This window comes from Coffea eugenioides, chromosome 2 (genome assembly GCF_003713205.1).
Source record: "Coffea eugenioides isolate CCC68of chromosome 2, Ceug_1.0, whole genome shotgun sequence".
In the NCBI taxonomy this organism is placed as follows: Eukaryota; Viridiplantae; Streptophyta; class Magnoliopsida; order Gentianales; family Rubiaceae; genus Coffea; species Coffea eugenioides.
In genome coordinates this window covers 25,027,505-25,049,347 of record NC_040036.1, presented here as the reverse complement: position 1 = coordinate 25,049,347, position 21,843 = coordinate 25,027,505, and the positions used below count along the sequence as shown (strand labels likewise).

Sequence of the window (21,843 nt, the reverse complement as noted above, 5' to 3'; positions counted from 1 at the left end):
TATAGAAATGCAATCCAAATAGGATAACAATCATTTTTTTAACGTTGTGGGCTGAGTGTTGGGCAAAAATTGTTATCCAAACCTATCAAAACCTGTTTGGATTGCATTTTTATAGAGCGTTTATTGTTTTGACAAGTTTTATAAAGAAAAAAAAAATCTATAATTATGATGCCTAGCTCCAATTTCTTGACAATTACGAGCCATTAATACCGAAAAAGGTTTAAAGAATTGTGAAACAGTTTGTCCTAGAGGCATAAACTTCTTGGGCTACACAGAATTTCATTAATATGCGAAGCTGAAATATAACACGCCATATACATACACAGCTTAGGATTGTTGAAGAAGAAGGGTTCCATTTTCTTTCCATCATCTTCGCTCTCTTTTGGATTGTCATTTTTCAATCATCTTTTCACTTTATATACATTAAATCGCTATGTTACAATATATATATTTTTAATAAAAACTTCATAAAACAGCAATCCAAGATGGATGTGAAAAAACGGGAAAAAATGACTTTTTTTGTCGAGCAGTGCACCATCATCCTGCAAGTAACATTTCATTGAGAACATAAAATTAAAGGGATAATTAGGATTATATTGAAGGCCCTGACATTTGGCGTAATACATGAAAAGAGTACAAATCCGAGAAAACATTTCTCCTCTAATTGATTTCTCACAGGCACCAACACAAGTGATCACAAGGGTTACACCATCATTACGTGTTAGCTACTGAGAATATCTACATCTTTTTGAAACTACAATTAAAGCTTACAAGAACATCAAACATGCCACCATCTCAACGGGATCTTTTCTGTATGTAACAGTACCCAGAGTTCTCAGCTGGATAATCAACACATGTCAGCAAATCAGATCGTCAAGGCATCCTCGCCTGTGCGGTCCAAGGGCTTCCACTCCAACCAGGTTAATCATCCTCGAGTTGTTATTCAGCATGTGCCACCAGGCGGCTGCACCAGTCCCAAATCAATAACCATGCAAATTAAAGGGTGAAAAAATCGTGCTTTTGGTGCTCCACTGTAGCTTCAACTAGGGAAGAAACCCGTTTTCTTACAAAATGTCGAACAAGGTTCAGAATTCTTGGGCATCAAAGTCAGGTTTCGACGGATATTCAAGACCCTGTAGGGCAGGCATCCTTCGTACATCTTCTTCTGAATAAGTTGGGATGAACCAGTACCTTCTGTCCAACCCAAAAACCTAGAATACCCAAAGGCCAATACAGTTAAAAAGGGAGAAACACAGAAACCTGCAAAGGCTTATTCCACTATATAGCAGAAAGAAGAGCCCCCTGGTAGCAATAGCTTGTCTACAACCAAAGATATTTCCGACTATGGAATATTTCAGTTTTTAAAATAAAAAATCAAATACGAACAGTTCAGACCAGCAATGCAACTCGATTTCAAAAACTAGAAAGCCATGTATCACCCTACAAAAACACGAGTGGGGGACAAAAGTCCAATGTGATTTAGAGGGATAAAATCAACAGTACATCAATAGCTCCATGACATAAGACTTAATCAGAGTTCCAAGCCACTTGTTGCCTGCGTTTCAAAAATTTATATTCCCCAAGCCATTAGGAAGATGACAAGAATATTCTCCAAAAGGCAGAATGCAGGAGAGAAAAAACTCAATTTTTATTGAGTGCGTGGAATGTAGGAAGCCATACACTGACAATTGGCTAATTGGTATTCTAGGGAATTGGCTTTAGACCTTTCCCAAGAAAACATCAAATTTGAGATAACTAAGTTTGATCACTGGGAAGAAAAAGAGGGTTGGTCATTCAGAACTTTGCACCTAACGAGTTCATATTCATCATAATTAACCTAAGAAAGCCCACTTAGCACTTTAATTATGCACACTCAACAAATCTATGCATTCGTAACTGTGTACTGAAAGGACATGTTTGAGTTAAAAACCCAACTGTGGCTCTGATGTGGAAAATGAACATCAGTGTCAACTTGCAGATAAGTACAGACTAGGGAGTGGAACTCAAAAGATAACGGGATACACAAAGACCAACAAGAAGGTCCTTTCTCTGAAGTACTTCAACAGTGATAAGAATATACCTCCCAAGAATTAGGTCCATCTTGCAGCCATAAAATTATAGAAGGTCAAAGTATCATAAACCAATTCATCAAGTAAAAATATGAATAAAATGCAAAAGGATTTGCAAATACTAGAATTGGTTTTTCTTCGTTCAAGACTGCAGTGGGTCCAATTAGCAGCTATCAAAAATTATTAAGACTGGTCAAAATTGGTACACGGGACAATGCGGAAGGAGGTCCTAAATAGCTAATTTTGGAACTTTTTGGCAAGAAAAGAAATATAAGCATTTAGATGGAAACAGATGCCATTGGTGAAAGTTTCAGATACCACAGCAGTAACTAATGACTCTTTGTACAAATATACTGATGCTAAAGCTTTTTGTCTTAACATCTGAAATTGCAATCTTATAGTTTGTCCCATTTTAGATTTAAAATCAAGAAATAAATAAATAAAAGACCATTTCAAAGAATTTTTCTGTTGGAATACAAAAGAAGAGGTATTACTTAAATCTACCAAGTAATTGATACCTGTTCAAGGTTTCTCTTTCGACCCAGATCATACCGCCACTTTGGAGTAGTCTTCTTCTCATATGCCTGAACAAATAAATTAACAATTAGAAGATAATTCATCAGCAACTTTTTCTATACAAGAGCCATGGCATGTATCTATAGGCTAAATATCGCTTTTAAAAATGTTGATTCACTTGCTGAGGGATGTAATCAGAAACAGTTCCTCTATCAACACAACACACCACTAGAAAATGACTTCATGAAAAATTCCATTTCACAAATGAGGAGTATTTCACTAATTAATTCCCTCAAAATCTCAAAGATTGGAAAAACTATGTTTTACTGAAAGAACAAAGGAGGGAAAAATAGTAAGTATTCAAGGATTAAGATTCCTTTTATATTTAACAAAAGAAACAAGAACAGTAAAAGACCTCAATTGTCGTGGTATTAGCTGCCACCAGGGATATGTGCATGATCAGAAACCCCAAGACGCTCAGAGCAAATGCAAGGTTCAATACTGTTACGAAGAGAAAGTTAATACAAAAAGGGTACTTCAAAGAATACAGAAGAAAATCTGCCAGAAAAAGGCTCATAACCTTACCAAAGGCAAGGAAGGTGGTAGCAAGATTGCCTGGAGTCCCAGCAATCTCCCCATCACTGAAGAATGCAACAAAATGAGGCAGCAATGCTAGTGTCGCAAGACTGGTCTCAAGAAATGTGTAGAACTGCATCACAAAAAGGACATGAGATTCTTAAGCCATGGACTAATGCTCAATGGCTACATTCACATCAAATAACTTGTGGCAGCCACCAGGAGGCAGGAAAAAAAAAGAAATACATGCATATCAGTTGGGGTTGCATATGAATTGTCAAATATGATTTCAGAGTTTTATACCAAGGCTGAAATGGATTTTCGGGTTATAATACTCAGGTCTCCATAGTTTGGGGATATACATGTCCTTCTAAATCAAGAGAGATGCACCAGTTAAAATTCATTCAAGAAACACTAAGTGCAGTTAGTGTGGTTTAATCCATAAAGAGAGACAATTAACTATCTGACAGTTCCAGGTGACCCTAGCAATTTGTGGTTCAGCAGCTACAGATTGTGCTGGTTGGAATACAGCACCTTCAAATGCAGTTCTAGTGTGTTCTACAGTGCAATTTTTAGCACTGAATTTAGCTAGATGGGGGAACAAGCAGCAACTACGAGTGTGAAGTACTAATCCAAAACAAGATAACAACAAATAGGTACAGTAACTAGGGGACATTTCTGAAATGATCGCCCAGTTTTTTAAAGAAAACAACAAATAAGTACTGATCCAAAATTTTCTGAAGGATCACCCAGTTTATGGTGCAGTAACTAGGGAAAATTTCTGAAATGATCAACATTGGCATCAAACAATATGCATTTGACAAAGAGGGACCAGACTTGTATAAAAAACTAATTTGTCAAATGGGAGATGAAAACTAAAATCCATTAACCCAAATTAATATATCAGGTCCACAATTTTATTCAACCAATTGTGTTCGAGCAATTTAGAAAACCTTTCTGACACTTGGATCTTAACATAAGATGGGTGCCAAGGCGAAGAGTTGCATATGGGCCAGAATTTAGTGGATCACAAAAAAACAAAAGACTTGATCCAGTATAAGCACGCAGGAACTTTATCAAATCAGAAATTTTCAGGTGTAAGAGTAGACACTATAAAAGAATAAGTGTGAGGAAAACAAATGAAATCAGATAGTCAAAGCTCTTTGATTTGCCATCAGACCAAAACAATGAAAAATTGATTTGCCATCAGACCAAAACAATGAAAAATAATCTAATTAAGACTAAGGCAACATCTGATGAGATCAAAATACCTACCAGGAAAAGAAGGAAATACTTGTAGTTTAATGCGCCAACACAATTGACAACCCATACACAATGATGATCCATTTTTAGGACACACCTCCCACCTAACAGATTTAAGTCAATAAAACTCAGCTTCACAAAAATAAACAGAAAACAAAGAAATGACTTTGCTTTGACAGAAGAAAACTCACAAACAGAACAATGATGGCACCGAGGTGGTTTAAACTGGTTGCACTTTCGACAATATCTCACTCTCAGGTTGACAGGGTCGGATGATGCTGTCCCAAATTCTGATTCCGTCAAAGGGTCAGTATCTCCTCTTTCTTCATCCAATTCAGGCCTCCAATTTGGAGGCACACTGCCTGGATCCGTGAAAACAACCGAAAAATAACTCCACAACAGCATCACCAACTGCATGACCATATCATAAGATTTAGCTTCCACTGTCACACAAAATTTAAACCAACCCTACTTACAACCATTAAAAGGAAATTATAAGTTCAGACAGTTTCAGACTTCAACAACCTGAACTGAATTCAAAAAGTAAATCAAATATCTTGACTTTTTGCCAATCTTTCCCTTTCTTCAAATCACAAGTGCTAAGTTACTGAAACAACACATAACAAATTCAATTTTGATTCATTTAATGACAATGTCAGACAAAACTGCACCATGAACTATCTTAGAGACTAACAAAATGAGCAGGTTAAGAACAAAGGGTAAAGTATTGAAACCTTCTGTTCCTCCAATATGTCCAGCCAAAGCTGCCTAAAACTCAACACCGAATCACTAAAAAGTTTAGGCACTCCAATATATCCACGCTTCATAAAAAAACTTGTTGCTGATAAATAAAATCGGCTAAATTTTCCTCAAGACAGCTTCCTCCAAAGAAATAAACCGAAAGAGAATATATAACCTCTCCCACACATCCCAACAAAAATGCCAATACCCACAAAGCTGCCATGATATTGGCACTCCAATGTTGTCCAAAAAGTGGAGTGCCAAAGACAATAAATTGGTCAATAATGTCCTCTTTCTTCCTTTCTCTATTAGCTCCTTCAACCATGATTAAGTAGACCAAGGCTTAGAGCACAAGAAAACAAAGATAAGTTCTAAAGTTAACATTTTTATCACACAAAAAAGAGAAAGATCCCCAAAATGCCCACATAATCAACTCAATTCTCCTCACTTCAGGCTAAGCAAAATCTCAATTGGCTAAACTTGCAGAAAAACATCAATAACCAAACATAAAAAAATAATAATAATAAATGACATCAACAAAGATAAGAATTATCAAAGTTAACACTTTCATTAAACAATCAGCAAATTCCAAAAGATTACCCAAAAAATGAACTCAGTTCTCCTTAATTCCAGCTGAGCAAATTCTCATTTAACTAAAACGCGCATAAAATTACAAATGCACACATCCAAAACCTAGAAACAAAAGTCAACTATCATGGCTAATCAAAGTCAACATTTTTATTACACGATACATCAAATTTCCCTACACATAACTGCGTAATCAACTCAATTCTCTTTTATTTTCAGCTAATTGTCATTCAGTTAAGACAATATCAAAGCATACCACCGACACCCAGAAATAAAATAACTTGAAAAATCAATAAAGAAGACAAAATCATAAATTAGTGAATTACCAAAGAATGGAACAAGATCAACACGGCAACGGCGATGAGCGAATCTAGGTCACCGTCGACGAGGGCGGGAGCGTAATTACAAACAACGACGGCGTAATAGGTGACGCCGACAACTCCTAGGACGACTAAAATCATGATCGAGCCCAGCCCTCTCAAGGCCGCACAAAATTTGAAAACATTCCACGCCATCACTGCTCCAGATCTATACATAATAATCAAAACAATAAAATAACACCAATAATTCTTCTACGACAACAACAACAACAGATTTTTTTCCGGGAAATTAAAATTGTGATTGTATAAATGAGGGTTTACGTGAGGAGGTCGAAGTGAAGGGTGTAAGAAATTGATTCATACGCAAGTCTGAAGAGCAACGATGATGGGTGGAATGCTTGGAACGTAATTTTAGGATTTAGGATTTTATGTTAGGAAGGTTGTACGATATACAGTGCAAGGTTGTAAACTTTTCCAGTGGCTAAATAGGAGTAGTATTATTATTAAGAAAGGTTTTTTGGGGATTATAAAAGTTAATATTTTGGGAAAGTTTTTTGTGTTTTGGTTTTGGTTTTGGGGTATGAACATCCAGAAGGTCTATAAGTAAATGAGACAAACTCCCAAAAGTTGCTTCAAATATTTATTTGAATTGTAGGTGACAATTTTCAAGACAATGTGCCATTTATGTACACTTAATGACGTTGATTGTACTTTTTTTTTTTGTCGTAACGGTACAGGGACTGAACTGCTATCAGACCATACGGATGCACCACACACCCATATGAATTTAGAACAAATCTCATATTGAGGCACATTGATGGCAGACAAGGTTCGAACCATTGACCTTCCACCTCACAATTAATGTGGTGATCAACTCCTTATTTATCAATGAGTACATTATTGTTTATTTTGATACTTAATTTTAAATTGTACTTATCACGATTATGAATGATTTATCTTATTTAGATTACAATAAATGTTTCTCCAAAAAATTGTTATATTTTTAGTAAATACATTTTTCAATCACCTCACATGTGTCAAATTGCTATAATATATATTTTTCTATAAAAGTTTCAGAAAATAGTAATCCAAACAAGCTTGTAATCAACTAGAAGAAATATAGGATATATATATTTCACTAAAATGTAAAATCTACCTCCCTACCACCCCTCCCTCTTTTGGAAAAAGTTGCGGCCTTATTCTATTAGTTTAGTTAATGCCAAAAAAAAACCTTTTTTTTTATAAATTAGCTTTAAAATGCTTGTAATTACATTTGTTTCTTTCTCCAACTAACACTAAATAGAATAATGAATTCTCGCAAAGGAAAATAAATCCAAAATAGAGAGGTTGGAATTGATAAATGCACTCCAACATCAATTTCAAATGATTACTACCACCAGAGTCTTTTTGTAGCCGCTCAGGTTAACTTAGAGTGAATATTTCATTTAAAGTTGTGAAACATTTTATTAATGTGCCAAAAAGCGTAACCTAAATAGGTAATTAAATTGTTGACGGGGTCACTGCAGGGGCAATATGGTAACTAAGGTGTCTGTTTAGAAAATGGTAAGCTGTTGACTTGACTGCATAACTTGGGCTCTGAGAAAATTCAAAACTGACTTTTGTCAAGATCATGAGATCATCAATGACAAATTTTGACGGTGTAATAATGAATAATTGTAGAAACCTCCCTAAAGCATTTGATAATTTCATCGAGCTGCCCTCATTGTTAAATAGAATTACACATACCTCCCCTGGCTATAGACAATAATAATAGCAACTTGACGAAATAAGTACTAATTTGTTACTTAACAATACAAGAAAGGGGCCAAAAGAAAAAAAAAACAGATATATTTTTCGCTTTAGTCCAACCACTCGCAAGTTTTAACCAAAGCCACCCATTAATTTTTCAATCATCCATAAAGGTTTGTTAACCTTCAGCCTCACTTTTTTCTTCTTTCCCTCTGCTCAACGATGAAAAGTTGTTTGGTTCAAGATGAATAAAAATTTGTCCAAAAATTTTTATTTTTGGGTCACTGATGAATTGGTGGCGGTTTAAAATTTTTATATGAGAAAAATGGTTGAAGTTAAAAGTTAAGAAAAAAGTATAGATTGTTATATGTTAAGGGAAAATGCATATTAGTGACTTGAAAACTTGTACAAAGACAAAGGTAATACAGTGGAACAAAAGGGTGATATAGAATATGATGCGAAAATGAGATGAGATGAGATTTTTGGTGCATGGGGAGGTTTTGATAATAGAGGCAAGCATTCTAAACTTTTTCAAATTATAAGTAATTTTTTTCTTCTTGGTGTATCTCCTTTATGCGTGTAGCCCTTTCTTATTTATTACATCTACAAGGTGAAAACCCTAAACTATTTTCTAAGAGGAAATGTGTAAATTTGAAACATGAATAAGAAATAATATTTGCACTATATTTTTTATTTATTACTCTTTCACCATTTGTTTTAGAGTAACTCTTACACAAACAAACTGATAGTGTATATACTATCGCTGTTAAATATATGACATATGTGCAAAAGTTGAATTTAATTATTTATTTTATTATATAGTCAAATAAATAAAAATAATATAATAAAAATGATTCTAAGAGTACCGACTAAAAAAAGGGAGTGCAAATAGCATTTTCAATTCGTATTATAAAAAAATTTAAATAGAAAATAAAATGACAATTTTGCCCAAAAGAACGACAGATTCAAATCTATAATTTTAATGCTTGAACTTATTAGTTATTACCATTTATTGGCGGCTAAAGGTTGATTTTTTTTTAATTCAACAAAACTAATTTAGCTTTTGTTCGTGTGACGCCCTCCGGCGGCCCAGCTGGCAGTCACTAAGGAGATGTCCGGTGGTCCTCTAATTGTACTAACTACTATTATTAGTGATAAAGTGTCACTTAAATCAATAAAGGGACTGATTTTTATTTTTTACCTCCTACCAAGAACTCCACCAACAAAAAAAAAAAAAAAAGAACTCCACCAACAAAATTCAAGTGGGGCCTAGACAATTGAGTGTCATTGATTATTGGTAGTAAAGTCTCCATTCTTTGAAGCTTAGAAGTTAAAGAGACTGTTGATCAACTGCATAGCCAGCAAACTTGCACCAGAATTTTAGAGGGAAACAAACTGAAATTAATGGAAGAGAACAAGGAGATAGAGAAGGGAAGAGTGTGTGTAACAGGTGGAACTGGATTTTTTGCATCATGGTTGATCAAAAGGCTTCTTGAAGATGGTTATTCTGTCAACACTACAATTAGGTCCTCTTCAGGTTAGGTTCTGTTTGCCAATTCAGTTTGTATTAAAATGACTGCTGAATATCTGACAAGTTCTTTTTCATTTGGGCTGTCTATCGATCCCATAAACAAAGATGACTTTTTTTCTTTTCCTTGCTTTTCTGACTAAGCATGTGAGTGTTGGAACTGCATTTTTGCTCATGGTTGATTCAAAAGGCTATCTTGAAGATGGTTATTGCTGTCAACAGTTACAATTAGGTCCTCTTCAGGTTAGGTTCTGTTTGCCAATTCAGTTTGTATTAAAATGACTGCTGAATATCTGACAAGTTCTTTTTCATTTGGGCTGTCTATCGATCCCATAAACAAAGATGACTTTTTTTCTTTTCCTTGCTTTTCTGACTAAGATGGAGTTTGCAAAGCATGTGCTAGTGTTGATTAAATTACTATATTTGAATTCACGAGCTGGCCCTAGTTTTTATTTGAATAAGAAAATCTTTGTCTGTGTATTGGAAGGACGTTTGTTTATGAGATGATGGAGCTTTCAAGGGAAAGCTGCAGTGTGTACTTTTCTGGCATACAATTTAGTACCGTCAGCTTTTTACATGCATGCTGATTTTGTATCAATTAAGTATCATTAATATGCAGTTGTCAGTCACTGTAAATTGAACATCGAAAAAAGAAATTGAAGCTTTTCCAATCTCTATTAGATGGAAGAAAAGTTCATTGCGATTGGAATATTTTTTTCCAAGATTTACAAAAATATGACACTTGGAAGTTCACTGTCAGAGCGCAGGAGAAACATTGACTACCTCACAGACCTGCCCGGTGCATCAGGAAGACTGCAGATCTTCAATGCGGATCTGGATAAGCCAGATAGCTTTAATGCAGCAATTGAAGGATGCGTGGGAGTGTTTCATGTTGCTCATCCAATAGATATTGAGAGCAAAGAAACTGAGGAATCAAAGATCAAGAAATCTGTCAGTGGAACAATTGGAATTCTACAGGCATGCCTCAATTCAAAGACAGTAAAACGAGTTGTGTATACTTCCAGTGCATCCACCGTCACTTTCAATGATAAGGGCCTAGACATAATGGATGAGAGCATCTGGAGTGATGTAGATCATGTTAGGAGGAACTTTGGAGATCATGGGATGTCCACTTATTCGATTACCAAGATCTTAACAGAAAAGGCTGCCTTAGAATTTGCAGAGAAACATGGGCTAGATCTTGTGAGCATAATTCCTACTTGGATACACGGCCCCTTTGTATGCCCTTTTCTGCCTGGCTCCGTGCGCATGTCGATGTTGATGATCTTTGGTAAGCTTTTCCCTTTCAGTAGTATAATAGCATGACTCATTTCTTTGTGTTGCTATTCTTTGAAACTACGAGGCATCAGGAAAAGCTAATAACGAAGGGGCCATTTAGTTAAATTCGTCTGTACGACTGGCAAAACTATAGACAGCGCTTGGATTGCCTTTGCACGTTACGCTGGAATTTGCGAGGAGCAACCATGCAAACGCATATGACTGACGCCCTAGTGAAGAACGTTTCTAATTTATTTGCCTGTTTACATCTGCATTAGCTTTAAACAAGCAAAGTTTGAAGTCTCGACAAGATCCTGATCAATAAGATTTTACTTGTAATCCCCTTTTAATTTGTGATTTTGCAGGTTACCAAGATGAGTACAAGCATCTATTGAGTACACCATTCGTGCACACTGATGATTTGGCCAGGGCACACATCTTTCTCTTCGAGTGCCCTGATGCCAAAGGGAGGTATATTTGTTCTGCTGTTGAGATTACCATTGATAAGTTGGCCGAATGTCTGTCAGCTCGATACCCAGAGTATCCAATACCAAGTGCTGAGTAAGTCAGTCATCTTTGCTGGTTATAAGTCCTTTTAATGTTCTTCACTACACACACATTGGTATGATGAAATCCAACTGAAGTCAGCTTGATCTTTCAGTTCCTTGAAGGACATGACAGGATTCAAATATGGTGGTGTTTCATCCAAGAAACTCCTGGACACTGGTTTTGAATACAAATATGGGATAGAAGACATGTTTGATGCCGCAATCCAATGTTGCAAACAGAAGGGTTTTCTGTAAAATTCACAGTAAAATTTACTTTATCTTGCTGTCTAAGCACTGAAGGAATACACTATGTGTTGCCATGTTGGTTGTTTCATCTCCGTGACTCAAGTTGGTGGTTGGTTTTCTTCCAACCCAAGGACAGAGGATAAAAACAGAAGAAGAAATTCTCATTTCTCAAATATGTTAAAGCCAGCTTTGCTAGTATAATCATTGTCCTGCAGCTGTGATATCTTTGGATTTCAGATTCTTTGTTCTTGTTTGCTGTGGGGTGGTCAAATTCATGGATCAAGCTTGTGTTGATTCTTTTTTCTTGATTCGCGCTTTTCCAGTACGACGCCATAGGATCACCAGTTACATCCCTTTTTAGATTTAAGCCTGAAAGTGGAATGCAGCTTATTTTACCAAACACTGTAAAGTCTCGAGTAGTAAACATCAGAATCCAATATAGGTGGTATGAGTGGTAACCAACAATTTTCCTTCCAACACTAGTTAAAATTTCCTGTTTTTTAAATGCATACGCTGATTGATTATTTGATCCCCCTAGTGGCAGCAGAAGGTAGTAGTACATTATGCCTCCTAAATATTACTCCTAGAAACTCATTTCTACTTTTGGATAGACTATAAGAAAGGTAAGTTAATATAATTAATGCCATCATTTTTTGCTTGGTATGCCTTTCTAGTATTACTGGTTCTAGTGTTGTATTTAATGCTCCTATTAGAGTGATTGACTAGTAGAATAGCACTTTTATTAATAAAGATCACATTAAATATAGATATAGTAATAAATCGATAAACTATTTTTTTTTTTAATAAGAGAAGAGGTGTATAATTTGAGACAAATATAAAGAAAAAATTAATCTATATTTATGGGACAAGAGAGTAGTAGGTAATGAACAAAGCATCTTTCTTGATTCCTCTATCGACTAAATTAAGTAAAAGAAACTCATCAGATGATGCAACAGTCAACGTGTATCAAGCTCAAAATCGATTCTAAGGAAAGGGGGAAAACATTCCCAACATTGCTTGATTAGGTAAAGGTTGCATGAATAGGGAACTGCAACGGATCTTCTGTACCACGTCTTGTTTCACTTTTTATTCCGGGCCTTCCAATCCTGTTATAGAAATTGTGTGTTTTTATTTGTAATTTTTATTGGACAGTTGGAGTCAAATTTTCGATTAATTTTGTTAGCAATTAATGCTTATTCTTCTAGGGGATCCCATCAGTACAAACTTGTACCGTGCTCATATATTATCAATTTATATTTCAATTAAAAAGTTTTGGCCTTGGAGTAGCATCAATGATTCTTGAAAATCGTATGTATATCAGCTTTTGATTTTAGTTCTACAATTTTATTGGTATCAAAGATTGTTCATTATAAAGTTATGTACGTACTTTTTCGAAGGGTTAATTCCACTTTATACCCTTTAACTATACCCGAGTTTTTACTTTGATTCCTAAATTTTAAAATGGGACATTTTAATCCCTAAATTAAAAAATTTGTTTTACTTATGTCGTCGCTATAGAATCAGTCCATTTTAGTCCCTAAAGTATAAAGTTTGTCCCAATTTAGTCCCTAAAGTATACTCACTTAGACATAAAATCTGTCTCACTTCTTTATTGATGTTGCTTAAGTGAAATAAATTTTATGGTTTAGGGATTTAAATGTTTCATTTTTAAGTTTAAAGACTAAAGTAGAAATTCATATATAATTTTTTTAACAAGAAATTTAGATATAGTTAAAGAGCGTAAAGTGGAGTTAACCCTTTTCCGAACTTATGTTCTTCAGTGAAGTTTGAAATCACACTTCCAACCAAAGAAAAAGGATCTCGTATGTCGGAACACAAAGAGCCCGTCTAGCTCAGTCGGTAGAGCGCAAGGCTCTTAACCTTGTGGTCGTGGGTTCGAGCCCCACGGTGGGCGTTATTAAAATATGTTTTTACTATTTAGGCTTACTGGCTTAGGCCTTCATAATTAATTTGCTTTATTTTACTTACATGGTCAATATTTTTTTAAAAAATGCACTAAGGAGTACGTTACTTTCTACAATTTATTCTTAAGACCGTAAACTCTTTTTTTTTCTTTTTAAAGCTTAAAAAATTTGTAATCTTTGACCACCAAAAATGCCTAAATACATGAGTACAAAAAATTTAGGTCAAAAATTCCAGTGGTCACTGCTAGTATACGTTTGGTCACTCAGTTAATTTTTATTTAATGTGGTCACTCAACTCGTATACTTTTGGCCACTCAAATAACTTAAATTGGTAAACTAGCATTTGGATTTAACAGATTTTTGAAAAACTGTATTTGATTTTCACATCTACAATAATAAACTCTAAAAACAGCTTAAAAAACAATCCAAAAAAATACAACACATCTCAAATACTTTAAAAAAGTAAAAAAATTTCTCTTTCTTCTTTCACACACTACCCACCACCATCATCCATCACAATCCAACTACCACCGTCACCACCTCCACACCTATGACTCTTCCTCCTCTCTCTCTCTTTCTCCCCTCTTCTCCTCCCTCCTCCTCTTCTCTCCTTCTTTTTCGTCTTTTCTCCTCCTTCCTTCCTTCTCCCTTCCCTTTCCACGCCCCCAATCCCCTCTCCCCTCCACTGACTGAGACCTTGCTGGTCGTAACTAGATTTGATACGGCTAGAAGCTGTCGCAGCTTTTGGCCATGACCTTTCTGATCGTGATCAGATCTGGTTGCGATCTTCTTGGTCGCGGCTAGAGTGGTGGTTGGAGTTGCTGCCACCATCCGCAAGTGGGAAAGGGGTTTGGGGGCGAGGGGAAAGGAGAGGATTGGAGAGGAGGGAGAGGAAAGAGGGAGGAGGAAGAGGGAGGGAACAGTGTAAAATTTTTAAAAAAATATCCAAAAAGGTGATAAATTATAAAAATATTTTAAAATATATTTTTAAAATCCCTAAAAATATTTCTAAAATTACCCCCAAAAACATTTGCTGCTAATGCGAACAAAATGAGTACCACCATTTGCCCAACTATTTATAATTGTATTTGTATCCACCATCCACTTAGTTCCGAGTCTTCCCACTAAATTTACTTTAGCTCGTCAGTCTTCAATTTTGACAATCTAGTCTCTTATGTCCTGTACTTCTCTCTACACCTTTTAACAGTTGAAATTTGCAGCTTTTGACTGTGGTTAATTAGAATAAAGGGGAATATCACTAAAAAAAGCAAGGAAGATTAAAATTTGAATTAATGAAAATTTGAAGGTAAAACATTGCACCTAGACTCGTAGTGATAAGACGTAACATCAAAGCACAATTATCAGGCTCACACGATTAAACTGGCATCGAATTTAATATTTTAATTATTGCTAGAATTCAAAATTTTCATCACACACACACACACAAACTCTCTCTCTCTCTCTCTCTACATCAGATGATAAATTAACAATACATCAACTTAACTGGAAATGAACTATGAAAACTTTCCAGTTGTATTGTAAAATTTCTACAGCAAAGAAAGTCGATGGTGAGAATCTATGTGAGAAGGAAGCGCTACAAGAAGTTAAAGTCCTCTTTGAACCTCAGCAATGAACTCAAATTCCGCATCACCTATGCTTTTCCGGGTAAACTTGTAATTTGCAAGGTAAGCCTGTAGTAGCATTCGGTCCAAATAGAAGAGAAGCAACATCTCAAAAATTCCCATCTGAAGCACTTCCATGGACCCCGTCTATCGGCAGAACACCTGCAGAATTTCTCATGATGGATGAAGCATTGGAGCCACCCACAACTTCACTTTTTTGTCAATGCTGGCTGTGGCCAAAACGGACAATTTCTTATCTCCTGTTTTAAACCAGAGACGAGAAAAAAATTAAAGACATGAGAATCAACATAATGTGCAGACCAAAGGAAAAGAGACAGAACAAGCAGTTTCATGCCCTTGTTTCTTTCAGTTTTTTCTTGGCTGACACCTCTATGAACTTGATGGATGTAGAAGTCACTAGAGGTGTAAAAACCAATTTTGAGGCTTCAGGAAAAGAGATCCCATCACATGTGGAGCTACATTTTTGTTGCTGCTCCTAAAATTGCAGCAAAAGAAAAGGTGGGACTGGAAGTGAGAGAGGGCTGATGAGAAACAGCACAAATATGCAGCCCCAGATGTCTTGGGATGCTGATGACAAACAAGAAACGCATGAATATGGTCTATGCTGTTCTTGGCACTCAATGCAGTGGCAAGGCGTCTTTGCACGCTTAAGATAAAACATCATAGAAGTCCGTTTTAAAACAAGAATATGTGGTGTAAGTCCCAACTTTAGACAAGTTGGATTCCAGCAGCTGTACAAACTGAGATCCAACCAATAACGATTTCAAAGCTAATCAGACAAGAAACTTGGGATGTGAAATTAGCTGTAAAGAGAAGAAATTACTAGTGTAATCAGTCAACTAAATGCTTTATACACAAGTTCTTACCCCTGTCCCAAGTTTTAGGAGGACAAAAAAGAAAACAAGAAAAAAAGCAATAAAATATGTAACAGATAAGAAATATTCATAACCAGAGAGAAACTTACCACTTTGAATGGGGGTAGGGGACCATGCCATGTCCGTGATATCACCTGCATGATAAATGATACAGTTGATTTTGGAACATAAGAGCTCAAAATTAAAAACCTACAGCTTCAGCACATTAATAGGACACTTTTCACATCATAATTGCCAAGAATGCCCTTATAGCCTCTTCTTGTAGCCAACTAGCCAAGAATGACAACCACATTTCCCAAATTTTGCCATGCTATAAACCATGAGTCACTAATCAAAGTGACAAGACAATCGACAGCATTTGCAAACTAAAATAGAATAAAACGTAGGTCTAAAAGGCAATAGGAGGGAGTAGCCGACATATTTTACATGTTTCTTAATGTACTGATGACTAGTGAGTTGAATTATATAGAATCCCAAGTGCTTCATCTATATACAATGCACATGTTCACTGGCTTAGTTTAAATTATCAGAACACCAACATAATTGATTCTGTCAGCTGAAAAAGACGAAAAGAAAAATTTTAAAAAAATGACAAGGTCACAGATGGTTAAGCTAACATAAAAAAAAGCTAAAATTTATTTTGCCAAGTAGAATCTAGAATCAGAGGGACGTGCCAATAGTTTTGCTTACCATCATGAGCTCTCTCAGCTGTTTCCAAAACTTGCCCAGACTCAGCAGATAACCACTGCAATGTTGAACCATGAATGGCAGCTAATATCTTCCCATCAGGAGAGAGACACAGACGGTCATAGTGTAAAGTTGTGCCGTTTGCATCATGAAGTGGAATGGGAAACACCTTCAAAGTTTTTCAGTTCCTCATCCAGATGATATCGAACTTCAAATGAGCAGACAAACTAGATCAGTTCAACTCATCTAACTGCTCTCAATAGAAAGGCGAAAAAAAACAAGAAAAAAAATGATTGACCACAATATGGATTGCTAAGATGAATAAAAGATAAAAGGCATATGCACATTCAACACATTTAACTAGTAATATCGCCATTAAAATTCAAAACATGTGTTTCTGGTTTCTCAGTTGCATCTGATCCAAGACAGGAAAAACTTACAACATTTGTTTCTGTGTTTATTCTGTTTCTTTCTTGTTTTCAGTGTCAACCCATGATTTTTTGGGAATGATAGAAAGCATGCCAGTAATCAAACAGCAAGAATTTACACATTTTCCCCATTATTTAATCTTCTGCTACAAGACTGGATATATCCTGTCCCAGCTGGTGAAATGACACACCAGACTATCAGAGCATTCTCCTTGAAAATATCATATCAAGCTATAGCTCTTCAGAACAAGCAGTGGTCTTTCCTTACAATTTTTTTGTTGTATGAGTAGAAGATCTATTCAACCACACACTAGCTACCATCCCACAAAGGACAATGTGTCAAAATTAAGTGTCAACCCATGATTTTTTGAATGATAGAAAGCATGCCAGTAATCAAACAGCAAGAATTGATACACATTTTCCCCATTATTTAATTTCAAATTAATCAAGCTTAACAAGCTATAGCTCTTCAGAACAAGCATGTTCCAGACTCTAATGCTACCATCCCACAAAGGACAATGTGTCAAAATTAACTATCCTGGATGCTTAACATACCATTGATGTTCCACTTGTTCTGAATTTGGGGCAAAGCACAGCCATGTAACTGCACTCTGTAAACCATCCACATGGAAAGTTAAAGAATGAGAAGCAAAGATAAGATGACAAAGTCTGTATTACAGTTGCTGATACAATCAAGACGAACTACCATACTAACAAAGCGGCTCTACAGTTATTCATATAGAAACGGCAGGACATTGTTTAGCATCTAATCTCGTACAGAAATTTCAACTGCTCCTTCAAGGAAGATCCTAGTCAAGCTGTAATTTCTTTTCTTTTTTACCTTTGGTTTTTCATTGGAAGCTTCATTGGATGCATTCATAATTAAATAGAAAATAGAAAAGTATATCCATCTACAACCAGGCATAGTTCCCAGAGAAAATAACACAAAGAATCTCATATTCTTGGAACAGGAAAAAGATTTGACAATGCATTCTTATCTGTCTTAGACAATGCAGTTCCATTTCTAAATTTCTTACTCCATTCAAATGTCACTCATGGTTCTAAAAATGTTATTCTCCACATCTTAACATCCACCCCAAAAAAGAAAGGAAAACCAAAAACCATATGCAGATATAAACACAAAGAGACACAGTGAAAATGTGAAATTCCTAAATGCAACCATTTGATGCTTCAGAAATTTTAACCATGTCAAACTATCCATGCAGTTTCGACAGGTAAAAATGTGATGAAGTGGCAAACGGGCAAACAAAGAACAAAAGCTCTAAAACACAGCCTTTAACAAAAAATATGACCTTATGCCCCTTGAGCTGCATAACCTTTGAAACTTCCTTCACTGATCCGTCTTTGGTGTACACAATCTCCCAAACCTGTCACAGTGGAAGGACTCCTGTGAGTCTACAATTAGGAAGTAGAGGGTAGGAGAAAATACCTTAAAGAGAAAGAGAAGGATTAGAAAATTAGCACCATATAATTCAGATGCAATTACAGAATCACTAAAAAAATGTACAAGGGCTCAAGAAAGCACCATTCCCATTTAATGTGAGCTCCATGCCACTGTCCAACACAGACTGAACACAAACAAAACAAAAAGCACTAAAAGAAAAAAAAACTTCATGCACTCATTAGGAATTTCTCCAATCAAAATGGCTCTTTTCTGGTAAAAAATTGCTCATCTGGCAGACAATTAAACTACGATATTTCAAAGCCTCCAGCTACCCATACGTTTTTATTCATATTGCTGAGTCTTACAAATATAAGTACTGAAATGCGTCACAGCAGCAGAACGGAATGATTCTGGCCAAGAAGATGTATTTCTGAAATTTTAATTTTGTCATTCACTCAACTTCAAACTTCTAAAATTGGTCCAGATTGTCTCCTAGGAACTCAGAACAGGTTCTTTATTTGCGATAGAAAGTGAAAAGATTTATGTGATCCCTAAGTTCCATAGCCTTGAAAATTGCCAAGTCCCTGAATTTACAAATCTGCTCAATCTTATTTGCTTAATATTCAGCGACAAAATATATATTCCCAAAAGTGAATGACAGGTATGTATGTTGAATACTATCATTTTGTAGAGAACATCTGAAATCTTTCCTTTTCTCTCCTACCAGAACCAGAACTTCATAGGCATGCATTTCCTAACGAAATTTTCAACTATATTCAGCACCTTTAAATATGACACCCTATCCTTACCATAAATCCACTTATTCAACTTAACAACTCTTGCAGTTATGCCAATGCCCCATGGTAAGCTGCTAATGCAACATCAAAACATGCAATGAAGTAAGCAACTAAATGGTACCTCCATGGCACCAACTCCAACACTTATCAACCCAGAGTAGAAAAGATCAACTTTGCGAAACACAGGGACAGAGCCCGAAGGCACTACATTGCAATCCAATGAATGGAAATGTTCGAGAATATCACCTTCACATCAGCAGTAAAAGCTGCAGCAGCTATGAATCTCCCATTGGGGGATACAGTTGCCATGGTGTTTTTTAGCTGATTTGTGTCAACATGACCCAAGACCTTTCCTGTTTTTCCATGCCAGAGTGTAATGTCTGTGCCTGTAAGATGACAGGATTTTGTAAAAGAAAATGTAAATCTTTCCCAGACTCTTACATTATATCCAAAGGGAAATAAAAATAGCCATATCAACAAAGAGTAAATGGAAGTCTAGAGGAATTCGCAAATTACTTAAACTAAATCAAAGGGTTACTATACTGCCACAGGCCCAGCCAAAAGATTTACCTTCAGAACATGACACGATAACAGTACTGCCATCTGCACCGCCATATGTCGCCTTGGTTCCAACTAGGGTAAGAATGACCCTCTTGTCATGAACCTTCTTGTGCTCCCATTTGATCTCCGGCAGAGGAAGCTTTGTTTGTTGCTTAGACTCACCAGTCGCTTTGGGTTTCTCTTCTCCATACATATGCAGCGAAGAGCCAGACAGCGTGTGAGTTGCAACAACTACAGAAGTTGCATCATCAGCATAAGCAACTGCTGTTGGATGAGCTCCAGCAGGCAAGTTAATTCTAAGAAACCTAGATACAATTACAGAGGTCAGAGTTTAAAGAAGAAATATGCTATATGTCAAACAATATAGCATTGACAAATGTTAAGGGCAACTAAAGACTCATACTTGAAGCTTTTGTTGGCAACGTCATCCAGCTTGAAAACCCTCAGAACCCCATCGCCACAAGCTGTACGCACAAAAAAAAAAAAGCATGATATGACTATCAAACAGTCCAGCTACATGGAACACAGAAAAAATCAGACCAAAAGAAGAAAGGGAAATAGAGAAAAAAACCTACACAAAAGCATAAAAAAGATCAATATAATTCAATGCAATGTTAACTATCTCCGCTTGTAAGTCAACTTGTTCGTGTTCTAAAAATGAAATGTCTGTGAGTTGTGCTCAGGAGCCAATTCTAAAGTCGACCTTATGAACTCAACCTATGGATTAAATCTATTTTACTTGAACATAGAAGTCTTCGTGTGTACATTACCAGAAGTGCATTTCAAGTCCAATAGCACAACCTTCCTTTTACTAATTCACCAATCAGTAACACACATGCAACAAATTCAAGCTTAACAAAAAAGTAATAAAACAACTTCATTGAATCTAATGCAGAAATAATTCCACTAGCGGCCATCAAAATCATCAAAGTTGCACAAAGCATTCATATAACTTCAAAATAAAATGAAAGGATATTAATTGAATTACCAGTTGCCAAATTACGTCCATCCGTAGAAAAACACAGCCCCGTGACTGCATCACCGTGACCTTTCAGCGTGTTCAAATCCAGCGGATGATGCCGCTTGTTCGCCTCCTACATTTTTTTTCACGATGAAAACCACCATATAATACAATTAAATAAGTTCAGAATCTTCTATTAATCAATTGCACAACAATTTTTAAAAAAAATTTACAAAACAAAAAATATCTATTCATTGTCCTCATAAAAGTTGTACATAGCTTTAATTAGCGATTATCTTATACATTTTCAGCTATCCAAACTATCGCAATCCCATTTAAAAGATAAAAAATTCAAAATTTGACCAAGTTAAGATAAAGAAAGGATTAATAAACCCTACCTTATCGGCGGCGTGAGAGTGAGAGTGAATTTTGGACTGAGATTTCTTGTTAGTCTTCAACGGCTGCTTTTGGCTTAGATTTTGATTCGCTTGAAGCTTTTCAGGCTTCGCGATCGACTCGACTTCGGATTTTCGTTTCCGGAAATAGCTTCCGAAAATTAGAAATGCGATTAAAGCTCCTACAATCAACGATACTGCTACTGTAACTGGAAGAACCGAATCCATTGCCTTGATATCAATTCGATACCACAATTTATCCTTTTTCGCAAATTTTACAGTTTCGGAATTGCAATAACGATCAAACAGAAGCCTAGGCTGATTGCCGAAATCTGTGTAATATTGATGAAAATGGTGAAATGTGAAGACAAGTAAAACAACCACTTATATAATTGGAACCTTTTTTTCTTTTTTTTTTTTTAAAAGATAAGCACCATATGCAGTATTGGAATTAATCAATGGAGTTTTCTTTATTTCTTTTTCCCCTTTTGGGAGAATTTTTTTTTTTTTTAATGCCGGGAGAATTGATTCCTTTGAGATGATTATGACTTTTTGATAATTGGAGTAACATTTTTTTTTACATCCCCTTGCATAGGTAGGATTATGAAACTCAATAGTAGGTAATTAAACATGGATAATAGAAGTTAAAGTTAATGATTTTAGAATTAAGTTTTGAATTTTATTACTTTAAACAATTGATGGATGTTTAATGGACACTTTCATTAAGAAGAGTCATAGGTATTT

At 35.8% G+C, this 21,843-nt stretch overlaps 3 protein-coding genes and 1 non-coding gene across 6 annotated transcripts; 2 read left to right on the top strand and 2 right to left on the bottom strand.

Annotated features, from left to right (window-relative positions):
* Positions 1–568: 568 nt before the first annotated feature.
* Positions 569–6,616, bottom strand: LOC113761455 (probable protein S-acyltransferase 14). 3 transcript variants are annotated; one of them, XM_027304451.1, is made up of 8 exons: positions 6,080–6,616; positions 4,616–4,835; positions 4,437–4,528; positions 3,171–3,294; positions 3,001–3,086; positions 2,588–2,653; positions 1,069–1,211; positions 569–964 (listed from the first exon to the last, which is right to left on the bottom strand). In XM_027304451.1, exons 1-7 carry the CDS (start codon positions 6,287–6,289, stop codon positions 1,086–1,088), a joined length of 924 nt encoding a protein of 307 aa, XP_027160252.1. In that variant the 5' UTR covers positions 6,290–6,616; the 3' UTR covers positions 569–964; positions 1,069–1,085. The 3 variants fall into 3 exon arrangements, with proteins under 3 accessions (XP_027160252.1, XP_027160253.1, XP_027160251.1); XM_027304452.1 differs by having other exon boundaries at positions 569–1,211; positions 6,080–6,281; positions 6,395–6,614; XM_027304450.1 differs by having other exon boundaries at positions 569–1,211; positions 6,080–6,614.
* Positions 6,617–9,090: 2,474 nt separating this feature from the next.
* Positions 9,091–11,730, top strand: LOC113761116 (vestitone reductase-like). Its single transcript, XM_027303961.1, has 4 exons — positions 9,091–9,359; positions 10,111–10,641; positions 10,994–11,189; positions 11,290–11,730. The coding sequence occupies exons 1-4, from the start codon at positions 9,227–9,229 to the stop codon at positions 11,429–11,431; spliced, it is 1,002 nt and encodes a 333-aa protein (XP_027159762.1). The 5' UTR covers positions 9,091–9,226; the 3' UTR covers positions 11,432–11,730.
* Positions 11,731–13,264: 1,534 nt separating this feature from the next.
* On the top strand, positions 13,265–13,337 carry TRNAK-CUU. The gene has a single exon. It is a non-coding gene; the product is annotated as a tRNA-Lys (tRNA).
* Positions 13,338–14,708: 1,371 nt separating this feature from the next.
* Positions 14,709–21,465, bottom strand: LOC113763141 (transducin beta-like protein 2). Its single transcript, XM_027306870.1, is given in 12 exon segments — positions 14,709–15,229; positions 15,955–15,999; positions 16,556–16,733; positions 16,735–16,779; positions 17,457–17,513; positions 17,550–17,591; positions 18,294–18,368; positions 19,429–19,568; positions 19,753–20,048; positions 20,147–20,207; positions 20,732–20,837; positions 21,103–21,465. Coding segments are annotated over 12 exon segments (1,356 nt in total). The 5' UTR covers positions 21,328–21,465; the 3' UTR covers positions 14,709–15,143.
* Between the last annotated feature and the right edge of the window lie 378 nt (positions 21,466–21,843).

Bases quoted from the DNA above. Each gene is read 5' to 3' on its own strand.
- LOC113761455 (XM_027304451.1), bottom strand. From the start codon at position 6,289: ATGTATAGATCTGGAGCAGTGATGGCGTGGAATGTTTTCAAATTTTGT. The intron at 4,836-6,079 runs GTAATTCACTAA...ATGGTCATGCAG, and splicing joins TGATCTTGTTCCATTCTTTG to TTGGTGATGCTGTTGTGGAG. The intron at 2,654-3,000 runs GTCTTTTACTGT...TTATTTGTTCAG, and splicing joins CTAATACCACGACAATTGAG to GCATATGAGAAGAAGACTAC.
- LOC113761116 (XM_027303961.1), top strand. From the start codon at position 9,227: ATGGAAGAGAACAAGGAGATAGAGAAGGGAAGAGTGTGTGTAACAGGT. The intron at 10,642-10,993 runs GTAAGCTTTTCC...GTGATTTTGCAG, and splicing joins GTCGATGTTGATGATCTTTG to GTTACCAAGATGAGTACAAG. The intron at 11,190-11,289 runs GTAAGTCAGTCA...TTGATCTTTCAG, and splicing joins TATCCAATACCAAGTGCTGA to TTCCTTGAAGGACATGACAG.